The 19718-nt window shown below is 41.6% G+C and overlaps 2 protein-coding genes across 3 annotated transcripts; one reads left to right on the forward strand and one right to left on the reverse strand.

Annotated features, from left to right (window-relative positions):
- The first annotated feature begins 831 nt into the window (after positions 1 to 831).
- Positions 832 to 4116, forward strand: LOC138200547 (angiopoietin-related protein 4-like). The gene is made up of 7 exons (XM_069153326.1): positions 832 to 1347; positions 1681 to 1791; positions 1946 to 2033; positions 2564 to 2677; positions 2939 to 3034; positions 3132 to 3413; positions 3555 to 4116. Exons 1-7 carry the CDS (start codon positions 886 to 888, stop codon positions 3734 to 3736), a joined length of 1335 nt encoding a protein of 444 aa, XP_069009427.1. The 5' UTR covers positions 832 to 885; the 3' UTR covers positions 3737 to 4116.
- Positions 4117 to 4164: 48 nt separating this feature from the next.
- Positions 4165 to 19670, reverse strand: LOC138200545 (dipeptidyl peptidase 9-like). Of its 2 annotated transcripts, XM_069153324.1 has the most exons (21): positions 19428 to 19670; positions 17416 to 17506; positions 16467 to 16711; positions 14431 to 14543; positions 13320 to 13493; positions 12045 to 12213; positions 11821 to 11931; positions 11452 to 11580; positions 11129 to 11190; positions 10907 to 11007; positions 10620 to 10797; positions 10234 to 10393; positions 9843 to 9922; positions 9075 to 9245; positions 8810 to 8945; positions 8515 to 8660; positions 8004 to 8150; positions 7646 to 7798; positions 7039 to 7181; positions 6641 to 6752; positions 4165 to 6091 (listed from the first exon to the last, which is right to left on the reverse strand). In XM_069153324.1, the coding sequence occupies exons 2-21, from the start codon at positions 17469 to 17471 to the stop codon at positions 5999 to 6001; spliced, it is 2679 nt and encodes an 892-aa protein (XP_069009425.1). In that variant the 5' UTR covers positions 17472 to 17506; positions 19428 to 19670; the 3' UTR covers positions 4165 to 5998. The 2 variants fall into 2 exon arrangements, with proteins under 2 accessions (XP_069009425.1, XP_069009426.1); XM_069153325.1 differs by lacking the exon at positions 17416 to 17506.
- Between the last annotated feature and the right edge of the window lie 48 nt (positions 19671 to 19718).

Below are 19718 nucleotides of genomic sequence, written 5' to 3' on the forward strand. Positions count from 1 at the left end.
AAATAGTTTGTTTCAGGGACAAGAAATGCATGCTTCAGTTGGATGTGTGCTTCATTACAACCTGAAAGGGAATATAAACAAGTAAAGCCAGTGAGGTGAGATTCAAAGGCCCTCTGAGCTTAAAAAAAAGATCTGCAATGATGTGTTGAGTCATTTAATAGGCAATCAAAAGAAAATCAGGTAGTTTTTCAGGCAATAACGCCTCATGTGATGGCTCAATTTCTTACATGTGAGATTTCACTGCTTTTCTTGGTCTTACATGATACAAAATGTAAAATTTGTGGGTGTTTGAGCTGTTTGTGGGGCAATAACAGAGCATTTAATGGGTGTGTGCTGTAGCACACTGTGACTGACAATATTCGCTATTCAAATATTATCATAAAAAATTACAAAATTCATTGAGAAGACGATGTCTAAATTATTCAATAATTAAAATACATTTAAATTGCAGTGCTTCATAGAATAATGACAGTATTTGAGGAGGAACTAAAAAGAAAAGAGCTGGAAAAAAGGCAAATGACATGAGAAATAATGTAATCAGCAGGTAAACTACGAACTGCATCAGTGGGAAAAAAAAAAAAATCAAACATCTAAAACTGAATTTGGATAATAAAACTGAATCCATGTCACATTCCTGCATCAGTGAGTGCTTAAGCTGTAATTCAGACCTTTCATTGCATTCGGTCCGAGTCCGCACAATGAAAAGACTTTCACCGCCCCATCCCCCCTCCTCTTCCTCCACCTTCAAGCAGCCAATCCGAGGAGCCCTCTGCTGCAGCTCTGAGCTATAAAAACCTCACAAAGCTGCTCAGCAGCACACAGCAAGCAGAACGAGACATCAGCACCAACAAAAGAACAGACAACAGACTCCCAGCAGACACAAAGATGACGATGCCTCAGATTCTCATCCTCCTTTTGATCATATTTCATGTAGCAGCCGGTTTCCCCACCGACAGGAGCAGTAGGGACAAACTCGTCTCCTGGGACGACGTGAATGTGGTGTCCCACGGCCTCCTGCAGCTCGGCCAGGGACTGAAGGAGCACGTGGACAAGACCAAAGCCCAGATGAGAGATGTCAATGCCAAACTGAAGGCCTTCAACAGCACGATGGCTAACCTGGAGAAGAAGCAGCAGGAGCAGGATGAAGCTCTCAGGGCCAAAAGCAAGGAGGTGGAGGAGAGGGAGAGGCAGGCGGCAGAGCTGGCCGAGGAGGTGAAGGTGAAGGTGGAGGAGGTGAACCAGCAGACAGAGAACATCCACTCCAGGATGGACAGACTGGAGAAAGTGCTTTCAGAGCCGACAGTGGACAGCAACAACAGCGATCACACTGGAGTCCCATTCATCCAGGTGAGAGAATAAAATTTGCTTTACTGTTATTTTTTTCTGGGGAAAAAAAAATCCATTGTTTAACCAGGTACAGACATCTGCACTGAGAATTAGAAAGTGAAAATGTGAAAGTCCACACCCATTAGAAATCATTAAACTTTTAAACTTGAACAGAAACCTTGAATATTTCCAACACAAATATGATTTCCAACGACCCGCTCCACAATATCTGCAACTCATCTGAATACCTCCATCCAAGAGAGATAGATGCTACATGAGAAATAAAGCTGTGCCAAAAAATCTAAACGATGCAGAAAAGTGAATGAGGTGGGTTTTTTTATCTGCTGTTTCCAGAGGCTGGTGGCAGCTCAGAACAGACGCATCGACCAGCTGGTGGAGAAAATCCAGCAGCAGCAAGACAAACTGGAGAAACAGAGTCTGCACCTGCAGGCCCTGCAGAGTAAGGTGAGGCAGGTCACATCAAAACTTCCCATCTGGTGAAATTCAAAGCACGTACGACCCCGGTTGAAAGGACAACCCCTGAAACTGAATGCATTACAATCGACAGTAGACACTGACAGATGTTAACCTTCTGGCCTCTACTTTGTGTTCCCTGCAGGTTTCACAAAAGAGAGTAAAATCCCACCGACGGAGGGATGAAGAGATGGCGCTGAGGGGCGAGGCAGAGAAGATCAACGCAGAATCGGGTAACATTTCTACTCTTTAAGCTTTAAAAAGCACAAATGAAATCGAATACATGCAATCGCATGCAAACCTTTAAACGATTTGACAGTTCTGAAAAGACGGCTGCCAAAAGAGTTTCGACCTTTGGGGCGAAAAATAAACTGTAGAGTTAAACCTCAACTCCCAACACTTTTTTTTAACCGCCAGCGTGAGTGCACAGACACTAGCCACTGATAAATCATAAAGTGACAGAGGAGGGAAAAAGTTAACCTTTGTATCTGAATTTACAAGGTTAGACTCGCTGGCAGAGCTGTTCACATACAGTCCAAAGATCAGCGAGAATGACGGAAAGCTTTTAAAACACACTGACTGTACAGTGTGATTGTAGGACAAATATTTGACCTCATTTTAAGCCAGATATATAAATCAGGTCAGCAAGTGTGTGACATAAAAAATACATCACTGAATTCTGATTTTAAAAAGATCATCTGGTAATTAAAAGTTTGAGTCATCGAATCATCTGATCTGAGTTTTGTGTGTTTTCTTTTCTCAGGTTTGGCCAGAGACTGTCATGATCTGTTTGTACGAGGGCAGCGAGTCAGCGGCGTCTACACAATCCAACCTGAGGACTGCAAGCCCTTCAACGTCCTCTGTGAAATGACTTCAGGTGAGTCGAACAGGACTTAAAACACTGCAAGACTGTTAAAAGATGAACTTTTTTTTAAACCAAAACTACACCCATCTTTAACTCTGTATAACGGTCTCAGCAGAGATTTTAGGCACATTTTTGGTTATTTTGGCCACTAAAAAGTAACACTTTCCAGTGCAGCTTCAGTACATTCAAATCTGTGAAGTCATTTTTGGAGAATTATTTTTGCATGAAGCGTCATAAACCTCTGACTCAACTTCTGCTGTGCTCTCTCTGCAGAAGGTGGATGGACCATCATCCAGAAACGCCAAGATGGATCCCAAAACTTCAACCAGCTGTGGCAGAGCTATAAGAACGGCTTCGGCAGCCTGAACGGTGAGTACAAACCTCCATTAAAGTGTCTCTGAATTATTTTTTTTTTATTACTGAACCCCAGAGCAGAAAAATAATCTTGACATTTGTCATCTCTCAGGTGAGTTTTGGTTGGGCTTGGACAACATCCACTCCCTCTCCAAACGAGGCCAGAACATCCTGCAGGTGGAGCTCTCTGACGAGTCGGGGCAGCACCAGGCGGCTCGGTATCAGTTCCAGCTGGACGGAGAAGAGAAGAAGTTCGCCCTCCACTTCGAGCAGGAGTCTTCGTCTGGGCTTCAAGAGAAAATCATGACCACCAGAGCTTCTGGTCTTCCCTTCTCCACGGCCGACAGAGACAACGACCTCGCTGCAGACGTCAACTGTGCAGAGCTGCTCTCGGGTACGACCGCTTCCCTAACCTCCCTATAAAAAAAAAAAAAGGGTCACTCCACCCAAACCACAAAGAAAAAAAAGATACTTTGATGAAATAAAACTGAAAGTTAAGAGTCAGTGTTTAACAAAAACTGTTCCTGTGTTGCAGGTGGTTGGTGGTTCAGCAGCTGCGGTGAGTCAAACCTCAACGGCAAGTATCCCAGAAGGCTGCGGGCGCTCAGGAAACAGCAGGCCAGAAGGAAGGGGATGTTTTGGACGACCACAGAGGGCCGGAGCACCTCTCTGAAGACCACTCTCCTGAAGATCGCGCCAGTATCCGTAAAACAATAAGCCTGTCTCACAAAAGAGTGAGCAGCAGGGCACCAAAGTTACTTCAAACCACAGAACACCCGTTTCTGTAAAGTAAATACTGGACTGAATGAGGACTGAAAGCACATTCATTTTCTCGCCCGATGCGCTGATTGATCCGATATTTCTATGCTATGCCATATGATAACTCCATGTCTCACAGTACATAGTCAGTCATGTTGACTGATATTATTCCCTTCATAAGGGATTTACTTCTGAGTCTTATTTTCTCATACTGTATTTGTTTTAAATACTTTGTACTTAAATGATGTACAGTTTCTTACTTTACACATTTATCCACAGCTTTAAATATTTAATATTTCATTTATATGAAGTGGATGAAAATAAACTTTTTTTTAAATGTTAAATGAATCCTGGCTCTTTATTTGTTGCAGTGTGCAAAACCAAAAGAATCCCAATGAAATAAACCCATAAAAACACGACAGATTTTAGACCATCACTGATTTAACAGCATATTTCACGTGTAAACTTTCAGTTTTGACACTTTGATGTCATAATAATGAAAGTGCCGTCAGATTCAATCAATACAGTTAGAGAATGATTGACTTATGAGGTCGATAGTTCATCCTGTAAATTAAGGTGGGGCTTTTCTGCTCCTTTGCGTAGTGGAACACTTGATCTTTTTAATCACTTTATTGCTTCATTGCAAACCTCCGTTTCAAAGTCATTTCTTTTATTGGAGAAAAGGTTTTTGACTCAAGTACGTCCCACGTGACAACATGCTGCCATTGAAATTTTACCATCATAAGTGAGCAGCCACGCACTGTTAACATTTACACAACTGAATGTACAAATCAAAGGCAGATTGGACCCAGTAAAAACACTGAAAATACAGCGGTATGTTTGAAAAACTACAATATTTTGTTGAACTTTTAAGAGAAAAGAAGTAAATCGAACGCCGGGATGAACTCAAACACATATCAAGCACCACTGCCTGAATTCAAAAGACGTCAGCTTTACTTCCCAGAACACCGTCACTGAAAAATAATCAATTTGACCTGGTGACAAGACTTTGAAAAAGATTGTTCACGTGTGTTTATTTCTTCAGTAACTGAAAGTACATTTAACCATGTGCACATCATGGTAGCTCATCTTACAGATGTTCAACAGACACTTGAGTAATGAGGCATTTTATTGTCGTAGGTCCTCCGACAGATTCCCTGATATATATATATATAGATATATTCATACTATATGAGCAGGCGCTCTTAAACTCTTGCAAGGCACCTCAGACTGCCAGCAGGTTTGCCAAATATCCTCTTATAGTTTGTTGGCAGCAAGGCAAATATGAACTGTGCAAAAGTCCTCAGCAGCAGAAGAAAAATGAGCTCTCCAGAAAGTTAAAGCAAGCGACTGAGTGAAACAGCAACAGGTTGCTACATATTTCCATCATTTCTGAATGCATAACAACCCATAAAAGTTTTTTAGTTTTTTTTTTTAAATTACACATTCAAAATTAGGCTTTTTTTTTTTTTTCTTGTATATCTGCCAGCTTTTGGCAAACCACATAAAAAGTCATCTATGACAGCACTTAAAAGACAAATCTCAAGGCAAAAAACAAGACGACAAAGTGAATAATAAAAGGGGCCTCGATCGTTTACTCTTCGAGAGCTCTACATTTAAGAATCTTACACCAGTGTTTATTCACAGAGAGGAAAGTGACAACTTTGTCAGAAGAGTCCCACAAAAATAGAAAAAAGGGGTTCTTAAATAGGATGGCACCAAAAGAAAAACTGATGGCAGCAGGTCCACGTCTGTAGTTTTTGCATTGTTGATGATTTTGAACTGTCCACGGTGCAACGAGCAAAATTTTAAACACCAATAATATTTCCTGTCGCAGTGGGACGTTTCTTTCCCCCACTGTATCGACCAACACCTTAAACTCAGCCCTGTTAGTTCTGGGTGAACAGCGCCCTCTGCTTGTTTAGGAGCAATCCATCAGTTTTACGAGAAGACGAGGTCTGCTCAGTGACGGCCTTGTTCACGCTACTTATACCGACACCTGAATCTTGTGGTGATTTATTGATGCTAAGATGCCGCAGCAACTTTAAGAGGTGTCTTGAGGTGTGAGAAGGTTTGGCATGCTGTACTGTCAACAGATAACGAAACGGAGTGAGGTGAGAGGTGAAGCAGCTTTGGATGAATGGAGGAATGTGGCAAAAGGAGACGAGGAGAGGAAGGTAGGAAGCGAGGAAGGGAGGGGTCAGTGAGTGGAAAGGCTTATCAGAGGTTCTGCTGGAGGAAGTGCAGCAGCGTAATCTCATAATGCTCGCCCGACTCCGGACACCTGATGCTGTGACGCTCATTGGGAAACACCTGGAAAAACAAAAGACACCACAAACACGTGTCACTGTGGGATGAGCTGAATTTCACATTTTAGCTGTCTTTACTTCTAAATTGTGGAGGGAATGCTGACTGATTATTTTCCAGCCAGCTGTCATTAAGTTTGTAGAGAGAAACAATCAGCAGGTTGGTAGATTTACTTCTCCGGGTTAGCTGGAAATGATCTAAACGCTTCCAAACTTTTCAAAAGTTTACGCTGGATTGAAATGTTCAAAAAAACCTGCAGAGGTTACTGTCAAGGAATCAAACTTCCTTCCTGGAGCTGCCCTTTTGCTTTAGTTTTTTTTCGACAGAAAAAAGGGAAAACTCCACCAAACTAGAGAAAGACCCGACATAACAGTATTTCAATATTTTTGTAACGTGATATATGATGATTATGATGAAGGCCAGGAAACATGCTGGTCTCACATTTTAAGTTGTCTTCCTGGAGTTTAATATCAGTTTAAAACCCACCTAGACTATTGTCTCATAACGTCATCACAGTCTTCCCTGAAATCAGTGTACAGCAGTGAATCGTCCTACCTGCAGGCTGTACGGCTTCCCCGCTCGGATGAGTTGAGACACCAGGAAGTTTGTGTGGAAAAAGTGCACATTTTCATCTAGGAATCCATGCAGAATCAGCAATCTGTTGGGCCTGTGTCGAGCAAAAAGATGCACTTTCTTACTTTCTTCACTCACGCCAGCGCGACTTATTCTACAGCAGAGCCAGAATCCAACTGCAGTTTTCTACGTCGGCATGTTACGGCTGTAAATTAACCAGCAGGTGTTCTGTGAAATCAACTTCAGGACAACTGTAGCGCTGTTAAATAAAAGAAGTACAGTACTGATGGAAAAGGTATAGTTTGCAGTAAAATGCCGGGCTTTTGTCTTTCAGCTGTCTGACAGAAACTGAATGCTAACAATGTTTTGAGATGACTCACTCATTGGGGAGTTTGTCGACGTGCAGGGCAACAGAACAAGCTTCGTATCCCTTCTTGTTTTTCTTAGGTGTGTCCAAATATCGCTCTGTGTAGCCGGTGTCATAGGCCATCCACAGCGTCACTGGAGCTCCTGCAACGGCAACCTGATCAACAAACAAGAGGTCAAACAAGTGTTTTAAAATTTCGTCTTTTAAACAGTTTCAATGGAAATTTCATATTTCAAGAATTAAGAAGCCCTTTGAGACTGTATGAATTATACAAACACATCTGATGACAAGTTATTGATAGCAACACTTAAAAAATGAAAAATAACTCCAGCAGAGTTCACAAAAAGACAAAAATGACAGCTATGTTTTTTTTTTTAAGTTATTTACAGTGGGGTAGAAATGGTATTAACTATTAGTGGCCAAAGGATCAATAGGATTAATCCCCCCGACTTTAATGATAACTTTATTTGTATGGCACTTGTTAAAATCATAAGATAACAAAGTGCTTTGAAAAAAAGGCATCCCCGGGACAAGTTAAAAAAAATAATAAAACCAACTCTCCTGCTTGTTCACTGACTGTAAATCTGCCCCATAACAGAGAAAACGTTTGTGGTTTTGACCTTAAAGATGTCCGGTTTGTGGACGAGGCCCATGAGGGAGAGGAAGCCTCCGTACGACCAGCCGTGGATCGCAACGCGATTCAGGTCCACAAACTTGTATTTGTCAGCGACGTAGTGCAAACCCTCCACCTGGTCTTCGATCTCCACATGACCCTGGATGGACAGGACCAGACCTTTCACTCAGCCGGCATGAACACATCAATTAACTGACAATATTCACGTGAAGCTTTTTTCCATTTAAAAAAAAAAAAAAAAAAAAATGTAAGCACTCCACAGAAAATAGCCTGAAACTGTAATTTAGGTTATTATACTGAACGTGATCCTTCATCTGACAGACAGGTGCTCATATGATTTTTACCATTTTGTCTTTCACAGCTCCTTCAAAGTTGAGTCCCCGCTGGCAGGAGCCTCGCCCGTCGATGACCAGCACAATGTACCCCAGAGACGCCAGTGTGCTCAACCGCAGGTACTTCACACCTTTATAAGAGTTATTCACTAACTGCACCTGAAGAAAAAAAAAAAACATGTTCGTATCGATTTCACTCTGACTAATTTACTATCTCCATTAACCAACAGAGAAAAGTAACTACACTTGTCTTGGTGGTAAAACCCTCGTGACGCCATCGCGAAAGAAAAATATATCGTGTAGTCTGCATCTGTCTTGGGCATGACAGTTCAAAAACAGCAGCTAAAACAAGTGGTGAGTTCAGGTAAACAGTTATACAGTCACAGCGGTGTACAAACACCAAAGATACCCATCTGGGAGGCATTCAGCTGGCTGAAGTTCAAAACAAGAGAAATCCCTCATTGCTTAGTAGCTTCTAAGGCTACACAACATGAATCTAATTTTAAAGTGGAAGAGATCGAACCTGAGGGCCGCCGTACACAAAGACCACGGTGGGATGCTTCCTGCCGGGGACCACGTTGTGTGGTTTGTACAACATGCCGTACAGCTTGAAGCCCGACTTGCCGTTGAAACTAAAGATCTCTGGAGGGGTGGAGTCAGACGGCATACCTGGACAGCGTGGAAGAAAAATACCACATTGTGTACAAATATTAAAACCAAAATATTTTATGGGCAACTGAAGGGCACGGCGGCCAAACACTGAGTCAAAAAAAAAAGAAAAAAAAAGAAGAAGTTTGGTTTGAAGGACAATTCAGTACCAGAAGATTCCATCATGCTCGCCCAGAACTGAGGCTCTTTGTGAAGGGGGTCGCCGTCTGAGCCGCTCAGCTTGTAGACGTGGACGCAGGGTGCGGAGGTCAGGCTGCTGTAATGGCTGATAAACATGTCAAAGGTCTGTGGGAGAGAGAAGGAGACACGTCAGGGTGAAACGAGATCCAAATCTAGAGAAACACTTGAATGCGGGAGGACAAACTGGAAATGCACAGAGCCGCGGAAAGTTTGTTTGAGCACGTGTTGGGATACCTGGCTCACAGAGCAGCTGTGGGAGAAACCGGGTTTGGTCAGTCTGACGATTTCCCCCGGCGAGTCGTAGCTCACCACGTACAGGTGGTGCTCCAGAGGAGAGTCTTTGGTTCCCTGGAAGTAAACCAGCTTTGCTTCTTCGTCCACCCAAATCTGCGGACTTGTTGATCGCTGCACAGACACCACAGAGGAAGAAAAACGGTTTCGTTCACAGACGAGGAAGAAGTCGATTTCTTCATTCATTTATTTCATTTACAAAAGTACACACTTATCTCCTTTAGTAATTTGTTCTTATCCACGTCTTATTCCACATGTCTTTCCTGCTTTTATTCTTAAGCATGTAAAGAAAAGCGCTTAAAAAGCCTGGATGAAATGCGTATGGTATCTGAAGATGAAATAATGTAGTTGGATTTAATGTAAAGATTTTATTGTTGAGTATATTTTACACCAATATCCCTTTACTTTATTCCTCACACCAACAGTTATGAGTGTGTGATGCAACAGGGGCTCTGGTTGTATTATTGGGCAATAAGAACAGTTTTCACATCTTCCTTATTTTATTTTGTTGTGTTTTCTAAAATATTTAGACTCTTAAATTAACAAATTTATTTCACTTCTCGTCCCAAAAGCTCTAAAAAAAAAAAAACTAACTCTGCTCATATTAGTGCAATTTACAACTCAGTGTCTCATGAGTGGGTTATTTGCATAAATATTATAGTTATTAGTAAATGTCAGAAACCTTGAATAGATATGGGAGCAGGGCTTTACCTTTGCACCATGATTGGCCAGCACCTCCCACTCCCCACTGGTCACCGTCACCTCCTCTTTTATTGGACACTTAAAATCCTCTGATAGAAGAGGAGAAATGAGGAGGCCAAGTCAGTGGATCAATTCAAACATCAATTGTCAAATATAAACTGAAAATACAAAATAAATTTAAAAAAAACTCAAACAGTACAGACAGTAAAAATGAATTTTGAAAAAAAAAAAAATGGAACAAAAATAACCCAACTGCAAAAAAAAAATCATGATGAAACTGAGCTTGTGTGTACGAGTTTACATGGCATGAACGATAAATTTCTACTTTGGATTTCATTTCTTCCAGTGATCTCACTAAAGAAACGTGTGTCAGCTGCCAGTGCTCTCCACACGCGGTTACCTTCAGAGTGTGTGTAGCCTTTGGCCCAGTGGTAGCTGCCTCGCTTTAAAACTGAAGTGATCTTATACAGGTGGCAGAAGCCCGTTTTGGACTCATTTACCGTGATGATGGTAATCTCATCATCACTAGTTTGGATAAAAGGATAGAAGATGTCATGGACCTGCAAGACAAACAAAAAGCCATCAAATTTTGGAAGATTTGATCTCAAATAAATCATAAACTAGGACTGCAGCAGAAAAGAGATCACAGCAAATAAATGACACGCACATCACGGCTATTTGCTCAAAATCTGTCTCAAACTGTTTAGAAAGACCAAAACTGATTCGGACATGAGGAGAAAACTTGTGGGGAACAGAGCCTTAGAAAGATGCGGTGTTGGGCCTCACATTGATCCAGATATCGCTGGTCTCTTGGTAGATGATGAAGGGATGGACTGTGTCTCCGAGGGCCTCCAGGCTCTCTCGTCTTTTGGCTTCGTCCTGATGTGCAGGGATGAAGAGTGCAGGCGGCAGCAGGACCAGCTGCAGGCGCTGCTGCCGTCGGTCCATCATGACGGCCCAGGCACTAACAATCACACAGAGAGGAAGAGTTGGGACACGTGGGAACTCAAACGTGTGCACTGACACCGCGGTCTCTGGTGAAGTTTAAAGACCGTCTCAGAGAAGAAACTTACTATCGACCGTCTTTTGTCCATCCAGCTCTGGTGATGTACTCGACTCCAGGAAACAGGCTGGTGAACGACACCGGCAGCTCCTTCTCCTGTGTGCTGACAATCTGAGAGAAAGCAACACCGACCAGAACACATCACAGACCATTTCAGCGCTCTGTTCGCTGTCAATAGATCAATACGTCCACAACGTATCGGGAGGTGTTTTGGCACTCAACGAGCACTCACTTTGCCAAGACTGTCTGTCCTGAGTTCTGCTATTTTGAGAGTGATATCGGGATTCTTGCTGCCTGGAAAGAAATGAAACCGAGTTAAATACCAAAATATTATCAAACCTTACAGATATGAAAACAAGGGCTGAGAAATGTGAGGAACAGCTGAGCGAAAATTTAAAAAAAAATATATATATATATACCCCCACAGCCCTGTATGTGACGCAAGAAAAAAAACACCAACATGGATATATATTCCATGTAGTTTTTAATAGTTTGTAATTAACCTTTTATATTCTATAAAAAAAAAAAAAACAGAGTTTTTCAGTGCCTTCATACCTGCACGTGGGTATCTGTAGACATCCGTCTTGCGCTCCTCCAGAGCTGGAGACGGGACGTGAATGATCTCCACCTCGGACTCGTCCACCTCCTCATACAGAATCTGCAGCGTCTTACTGCCGTCTGACTCTGAGCCAAAGAGAAAAGACCAGAGAAGATTATTTTACAATCTTTGGAACCAACAACAGAGGTACTACGCTGTTACCGATACGACTGTTCACTAAAGACCCTGTTTTTATTTGTTTCTAAACATGATCTAGTAAATGATCTTTTCTAACTTAATAATAAACCATCTTGTCAACATAATCAACGATCAATATGATTTATATTATAATTGTTGATAACTGTGACAGCAATGTACTGACTCACCTACACGAGCAGCTGGAGACCACCAGTATCCAGTGAAGCGATCGAATTCTTCCTGGGTGACAAACGTGGCCACACCGGCAGATTTAGCATCCTCTTTAGGGTTATCAATACCTGAAATGAAAACATTAAAAAAAAAAAAAAAAAAAGGAAAAACAAAAGAAACAATGTGACAAAAGTTCAGTTTCAGTTTATGTCTGAGCATGTTAACACATTTCAGCGCGGACCTTTATGGCAGAAGGTGAGTCTCCTCTCTTCCCCCGTCTCAATACTGGTCACCCAAATGTCCTTGTTGTTGATGAAGCCAATGAAGTTGGGGTCCCCGGGGCAGATTTTGGGGTCCATGCGTGTGCCCGAGTTCTGGCTCTGAATTTCGACGGGATTCACCGGAGATGTCTGAAAAAAATAAACACGCAGCGGGCGTTGAGATCCGAGACCACAGCAGCTGTTTGATTCACAACGGTAAAGATGTGAGAAAGATGAACGATCTTTCAAGTCATTTCCTGCTCTGGATTATTTGTGATACCAATGTTAAGATTTAAATTATAATTTTATTTTTTTTTTTTTTAAATCTGTTTTTAAACATTATTGCCAATTGTATTTCCAAATTTTTAAATGAACAGAGGGATTAAACTGCCAAACGTTTTAAGCCAAAATAAAAACATATAAATGTTATTGCATCAAATAAACCTGAACAAGTGGACACTTTTGAGATACCTGGTTTTCAGAGAACGGCTACAATAGACGTAAAACAAAAGGATTTTCTACATGTGCTTATTTAATACCTGTGACTAAAGCTCAACGATTACCGACAGAAACTTTATTAGCAACAGTTTTGATAATCAAATAACCATTCAAGTCATTTTAAAAGAAAAATTGGGCAAAATATTAGTTGCTACTGGTTCCAGTGTTTATAATTTAATGATTATATAATAACAAAACAGAACAAGATATCTGAAGACAACATTTTTCTTTTTTTTTTTAAATATATTTTCTGGGACATAATGGTTCAATTATTTGATAATAATAATACAACTCAGCTGCTGTTTTAGTTGTGAACTAAACATGTACTGAGAAGAACACTTACAGTTGAAAAATAAACATGTCAGCACTCTCTAGTGGACAAACTATGTAATAGTTTCTACATTAACTCAAGCACATTTATGCTGATTTACTGTCTCTGTGATAAGGTAATGTTAGCTGATAATAAACAGATATAAAGCGGAGCCATACCAGTGTATGACATATCAGCTACACGCATACATTTACATGTCCGATACATTAGCGTGGGCGTATTCAATATCTGTTTATCCTCTGCAGGGTTGAGAAGAAGGAGAGGACACACTGGGTGAGAGCAACTTTAAATGCTAATTTTCTTAGTTGGGATCTCAACAGAGTGAGTTACATGATGCAGAAATCTTTGGTCAAGAATAGTCGTTATCAAGTCTTGAAATAATCATTCTGTGTCTGTGAAAGTCTTACTTAACTGTCCTTTGACTTACAATGAAGCTACTGTTCCCACCATCACGGCAGTAGTACAGACTGCTGTTGGCCTGGAACAGGAAGAGGCCGCTGGGTCGGTGGTAGTCATAGGAGGTGATGCCAGAAACCCCCAAACGCTTCCTCTCTCGCAGCAGCTCCTCCTCCCGAGAGAAGCCCCCGTGGTGAGGGATGGCCTGAGGTCAGGGGGGACAGGAGGACACGCAACGTGACAATGCTGGACGACCCGAGTCAAGGTCGAAGAGACTTTGTTTCAGGGCTTGGAAAACAAGCAGACGGTAAGAAAGCATTATCGCACTAAAATTAGAAAGTAAATAAAAACCTCTTTTCTCTCTTCAGCAGGAGCTAAATCTGTTCATGAAATCGGCACAGTTCAGTGAAACACATGGGCAGCAGTGAACATCAAACACAAGGTCTCAAAATGTTCTTATCGCCTTGGTGGTCATGTTTTTTTTTTTTGTCTTAAGGGGGAGATTTACGACAACAGTTTTAGGCTCCATAAGGAAAGATTCAGTTCAGTTCAATTCAAAACACTATATTCATGCTAGTGAGGCAACTTACAGAGGCATGTAGCCAAAAGGTACTGACACAATACAGGAAAAATGACCTTAATATGTAAATATAAAGATAAACTGTACAACCAATGGTTTACCACCTTTAAACAATTAAATACTCCTACAGGGGACGTACGATATCATGCACATTTCCAGGTCTCTGTTTTTATTCGTGGGCCATGATAAAAACCCAAGCGGCCGTTTCAGTCCACTCTGATTGGTCATCTTCGCGATGGAAAACAGTAGTGGTCGGATTTCACTTTTTTTTCTCATTCACTACTCAACATCTCCATTTCGTAAATACATCTGTATGTTCAAACCCGAACGTAATCTGAAATATGAGTTGACAATGGCAAACAAGGTTTTCAGAGCAGGCTGAAGTTTTGGCTTCTGACTTGTGATGAACATTTTTTACATACGTTCATGTTGTGAAACTTAGACCAGCATGTGTATCGTGTACGAATAACAGAAAATCGCAACATGTCCCCTTTAAAAAGATGTCAGCAGTGTTAAAATGTCAGGGAGTGGATAAAGAACCGGGACTAGAAATCCGCCTCACCTGAAAGTGATCCAGTATCGGTTTCCAAGACAACACCAGCAGTGAACCCTTGCGGGTCTTCCTGGGGATGTCAGAGTAGAGTAAAGCGTTTTCCCTGCTGGCGTAAGGCATTCCTGTGAAGACAGACAGAATCTAAAATGTCATGTCGCTGGTGAGCTGAGGGTTAAAGCAGCAGGCTGAAAGCAGCGATGTCCAGAAGCTTCTCTCAGAAGACTTTCAGGCTACGTCTGACGACACAGTTAAGGTCCTGAACATATCGTCTCTTATCGAATAAAGTGATTGTTGATGAGCAGGGAGGGGATAAAAAAAAAAACCACGCAGGGAAGCTCAATAACACTATATAGAAAAAAGCGTAAGTGAAAATATGATATTTTAAAAATGGAAACTAAAATTTAATTAATCCATTATATTCAATGACTTGGCCCAAAAAAATAATGATCAAACCCCCGACTTTCCCATGTCTGGAATAGACTGTTTAGGATTGCATGATATTACAGAAATTCCATGACCACTAGGAACCCTGATCTTAAATACAGGTGAAGGGGTAAGAAAAATGCTGCTGGATTTTTGCTGAAGAGCCCCAATGTCTTGGACATGTATTCCAGGATGAACTTTTCCAGTAGCATGACTTCAGACTTCAGTGGTTTAACAGCAGAAGCTCATTTCTAAACATTGAAGACGAGTCTGTTCTGTCTCTTCATTGGAAAAAGTAAAAACTGCTTCACCTGCAGGATTATGATTAATACACTAATGGATTACTAAAATATGCCTGTCTTGATTAAAATAATAAATAGTCTGCTGCTTGCGTGGTGACCTTTTACAAGCTCAACTTGTCTGGCGGCTGCTTTGCATTTTGGTCCATCTTTGCCAACGGTCTATCCTAAAACTGGTTCTGCTTCCGGTCTCCCTGCATGATGGTTGAGGGATTTATCGCAGATATTAGAGAAAGATTAAACACCAGTCCTACTGTATCTACTGGACAGCACATGAATAAGAAAGATATCCCAGGAAAAAGTCATTTTAAAAGACTTGAGTTGTGACATTAGTGAATTAATTATTGCAACAGATCAACAACAAATCTATACAGTCAAAATTTTTTGCATAAAACTTTAAAGCAAGACTATGTAACTTCCGTTGAATGAGAGCCAGCGTGGATGATGGGAAATTATTAAATGTAGCATTAAAAAAGCAGAAGTAGAGAAGAGTCATGAAGTCAGTGAACTGCTTTAATAATGTTAATTATGCAGCAATATCTATCTAATGTTTGCTGCGTCACACTGCTGGTCAGAGTGAGCTTGAAGCAGCAAAATCCACAAGTGTGTCTGAACCAGTGTGTGTTTTTCTTTTTCTTTTTTTTTCTTATAAAATTCCACTTTTTACATGTAAAATGTGGGTTTTAATTTTTCAGGCGTTTTAAAAAAAAAAAAAAGCTACCACCTACTGCTGGAGGCAACAACTGCTGCAAGGTCAAACTGTTACAGGAGCATTTAGACCAGGTAGCGATCGTAGTCGCCCTGGCGTGACCGCTTCTATAGTCAGCATCAAAGCTCCGGAGCAGGTCAAACATCACAGTACGTGACAGAGCCCTAGAAATGGTATCAAACACGACAACAGCTTTAAACATGGCAGCAGAGCCATCGACCATTTCGCAGAAATTCGACACACGATATAACTGCAGCAGAATAAAGGCAGAAAGACGTCCACGAAGCTAAATGACGCTCCTGTTGTGAGTTCCACATTTTCTATTAGCACACATTGACATCAGCCACCGCAGCTCTGGAAATCAAACGAGCTTGATAACAGACGCAGGCTGGCAAGTCTGACTCACCAGCTGCATCCACAGATTATTCACAGAAGCATGCCACCTTTCAAAGTGACTGAAAAGAAGCCACTCAATCTGCTAGCCAACAAGTCGAGGGCTGTTCAAGCGCCCCATCTGAGCTGGGATTCATTCATTTTTGACATTTCTACAGTGAATGATTCCTGATTTCAGACCCCGCCTGTGTCAGACCTCAGGTTCCCCCCCCCCTGCTCACCAAGGTAGTAGATGCGGTGAGACTGTGGACTGGCCTCGTCCTTCTGGATGAACTGGAAGTCGTGTGGTGCCTTGGTGATCACCATGCCGGTGTTTTTGCGGCTGTTGTGGATGATCTTCCGCAGACCATCCCACGTATGCTTCTCCACCTGGAACTGACTGGGATTCACGTCCTCCATCTCCACCACCTCTGTGCTGTCCGAGAGCTCGTCCACCCCCGTCATGCCAGCCAGTGCCTCCCTGACACTGTGGACGACAACAATTGTCAAATATGGACATATCTTTGTTGAGGATGATTATATTTATCTACCAAACCAGACGTTCAGACACAAAATAGACCATCTATTGACCTTCTGAAGCTGTAAAACACCTTCAACAGATCTTGAAATGTTATTTTTTTTATTAGGAAATGTCTCTCGGGATGGTCAGTCCATCCACTGATGGTCCACCACTTTGGTTTAGACCAAAATATCTCAACCACCAATGGATAGATTTGCATAAAATTCAGTGCAGACGTTCATAACTTTGCAGCGCCACCAGCAGGTCACAATTTTACCTTCTGCGAGACTTTTGGTTTATGACCAAATCCTTACAAAACTGATGATATTCCAACCACTTTGTGTTAGTTAGCAAATGTTGAAAACACGCTAAACTAGATTCATAAACGTTGTGATCATTACCTGCTACTCATTAGCATGTTTAGCATGTCAACTTGAGCATTCAGCTCAAAGCAACAGCCTCTATGGGAGAACGTCGCCGTGGACACTTACGCATACAAAACTACCTGAAATCATGAATACATTTTATCAACATTTTCTAATCTTCTTCAGCAGTAAATGGGGAACAACTTCGCTTCAGACAAATAAATAATTTAATAATAAATCAAATGAATGAAAACTGGAACCAAATGAAAGCAGTTCAGACAGCTTTAAATGAGAAAGTTTCCCTACTTTTCCATGCCGTCTTCCGTTTTGTTGTCAATTTTCAGCCTCTTTATTCTGTGCATTAACTGTGCAACAACTCTGAACCAGACCTGACACCCTGTAAAACACCAGGCAGAGACATGAGGACGGTCAGAGACAGGTTTCATCATACAGAACAGAAATTGAAGACTGTTAAAAGCGAGGCGACACCATCAAACAATCATAATGCAATATAAAACACTGTAGGCCCGGATCAACACCCTAAACTAAGCTCGCGTGCTATGAACAGTGAAATTGTTACTGAGGTTGCGGCCCGGCTCCGGGCAGACGTCTCCGCGCTGCTTCATGGAGGCTGGTGCTCTTCCAGTTGAGTGCGTCAGATGCGGACTCTCTCTGAATGTGACTCCGGTGCACGACTCTGACACTTCAACGCCCGTGTCATAACTGTGGCAAATTTCACACTGCTGCTCCACATTTTCCTGCAGTGCAGTGGGCTGTTCTGCTGCCTGAGGCCTAAATGAAGTGCAAGTTCTCCAGAAGCTCATTCCCAGAAGACACATTGTGCCATACTAGTCATCATATGGCAAGGGGAGTGTCTATCCCATTATTATCATGGGATGTGTTTGGATTTACAGATTTGCATCACCATGATTAATTACCTTGATTTTAAGGTGCATTTGATTTACAGAATCAGTAGATTTAAGGATCAAGGTTTGTATTACATCTTCAGAAGATGCCTTCGTGCCTCTATTTCTAATGAATGTATCTTTGGCCCCGAGGAGGGGTCATCAGTTGGTTTCTAGTCAAATACCTGTCCAGCACCTCCCACTGCTACCACATCACCTAAGCTCTCCAGAAACCAAGTGGAAACCCCGCAATGTTGTCATTGTAGAGCTAAATTCAACACACGATACCGTTGAAGCGTCTAATCCACAAATAGCAATGCATCTATTACGACTGATCAGATGTTTCAGGTATAAAATATTGATCTGAAAAGTAAAGTAGACTGTGCAAAACTTTTGTCTGAAATGTAGTATAAAGTATCACCAAACGGAAACACCAGTAAAGTACAAGTACCTCCAAACTGTACACACAGTACTTGAGTAAATGCGCATGGTTATATTCCACCACTGCGTATAACTACACAGACTGCGACAGAAGATTGTGTCTGTAACATTTAGTAAAACTTTAAAAAGAAAAAAAACAAACTCATCATTCTTGACTTTCTGTAAACTGTATTAATCCACTTGTAAAATGCCTATGAAACACGCTTTGGTAACAACGCAGCGTGGTTTGTTAACAGTAGAAACTGTTTTAAGTGAGTAACCATGCAGAAAATACTTGTATTTACTGTGCGATGGTTGAAACAGTCTCAGCTTCTTATTTCACTCCCGGTGTGAGACTCGGTGCTGCTGTGTCTACTCCATGTGTCCAACTTCCAAGACATAACTTGGTGTACATTTGGAGACATCTGTCTTGCGTATACCAGAAATAAGAAATTGGGTGTTTTCCTGTCGTTACAATACTGCAGTAACTTGCAATACCTTAGTTTGGTATATTTCATCGGATATGACACCACGCGTCAGGCTAAAAAACAACAACAACAACAACAACAACAACAAACGCCGAAAACACCTCATGCTGTATTTCTACACACATTTCTGGCGTCGTCCTGTTAACTTGGGACATTTTACGCACTGTCGTGCGCACACGAGCGTATATTAGCGTCACAGAGACATAATAATAATAATCATAATAATAATAATAATAAAGCTAAAGGTCTTAAATTACCGACGGCTCGATAGAAAACATCTGGGCTGCTGTTTCATTCGCATCAAAGCTTGACAAACTCGGATTAACCGAGTTGCATCCCTCTCCGTGGAGCTAGCGGGTTAGCCGCCCCTCAAAACAAGAGACTGCCCCATACGGCCAGCGAGCAAAACCAAAACACCACAAAACCCAAGAAACGTACCAAACAAAACCAAACGGCGGAACAAAAACAACAACAAAAAACAACTATCAGTCGGTTATTAGCTTACACTTTCTTCACCAGAGAGTCAAGAGGAAGCGCAGCTTCTTTTGTCGAGTGGACGTCTGACTCGAAAACGACGATCAGAGGCGAAATGAACTGCAGAAGTTCACCACTTTCCAGAGAGCACGTAGCTTCATGCTACGATGCTAACGACGCGGAAATAAGATGGGAATCAAAACGGTGTTAAAATAAAAATAAAAAAAATAAAAAAAAAATCCGAACCTTTTACCCGGATGTGATCAGTCAGCTGATCGGATTAGCAACACTCAACCAGACTGTATGTTCACCAACACACGTG

The sequence above is a fragment of the Embiotoca jacksoni genome, unplaced genomic scaffold (assembly GCF_022577435.1).
Source record: "Embiotoca jacksoni isolate LCO1_2020_lvr unplaced genomic scaffold, fEmbJac1.0.p SCAF_19, whole genome shotgun sequence".
In the NCBI taxonomy this organism is placed as follows: domain Eukaryota; kingdom Metazoa; phylum Chordata; class Actinopteri; family Embiotocidae; genus Embiotoca; species Embiotoca jacksoni.

Bases quoted from the DNA above. Each gene is read 5' to 3' on its own strand.
- LOC138200547 (XM_069153326.1), top strand. From the start codon at position 886: ATGACGATGCCTCAGATTCTCATCCTCCTTTTGATCATATTTCATGTA. The intron at 1,792-1,945 runs GTGAGGCAGGTC...TGTTCCCTGCAG, and splicing joins TGCAGGCCCTGCAGAGTAAG to GTTTCACAAAAGAGAGTAAA. The intron at 2,034-2,563 runs GTAACATTTCTA...TTCTTTTCTCAG, and splicing joins GAAGATCAACGCAGAATCGG to GTTTGGCCAGAGACTGTCAT.
- LOC138200545 (XM_069153324.1), bottom strand. From the start codon at position 17,471: ATGCACAGAATAAAGAGGCTGAAAATTGACAACAAAACGGAAGACGGC. The intron at 10,798-10,906 runs GTAAGTTTCTTC...TGTGATTGTTAG, and splicing joins TGGACAAAAGACGGTCGATA to TGCCTGGGCCGTCATGATGG. The intron at 10,394-10,619 runs GTGAGGCCCAAC...TTTGTCTTGCAG, and splicing joins CCAGCGATATCTGGATCAAT to GTCCATGACATCTTCTATCC.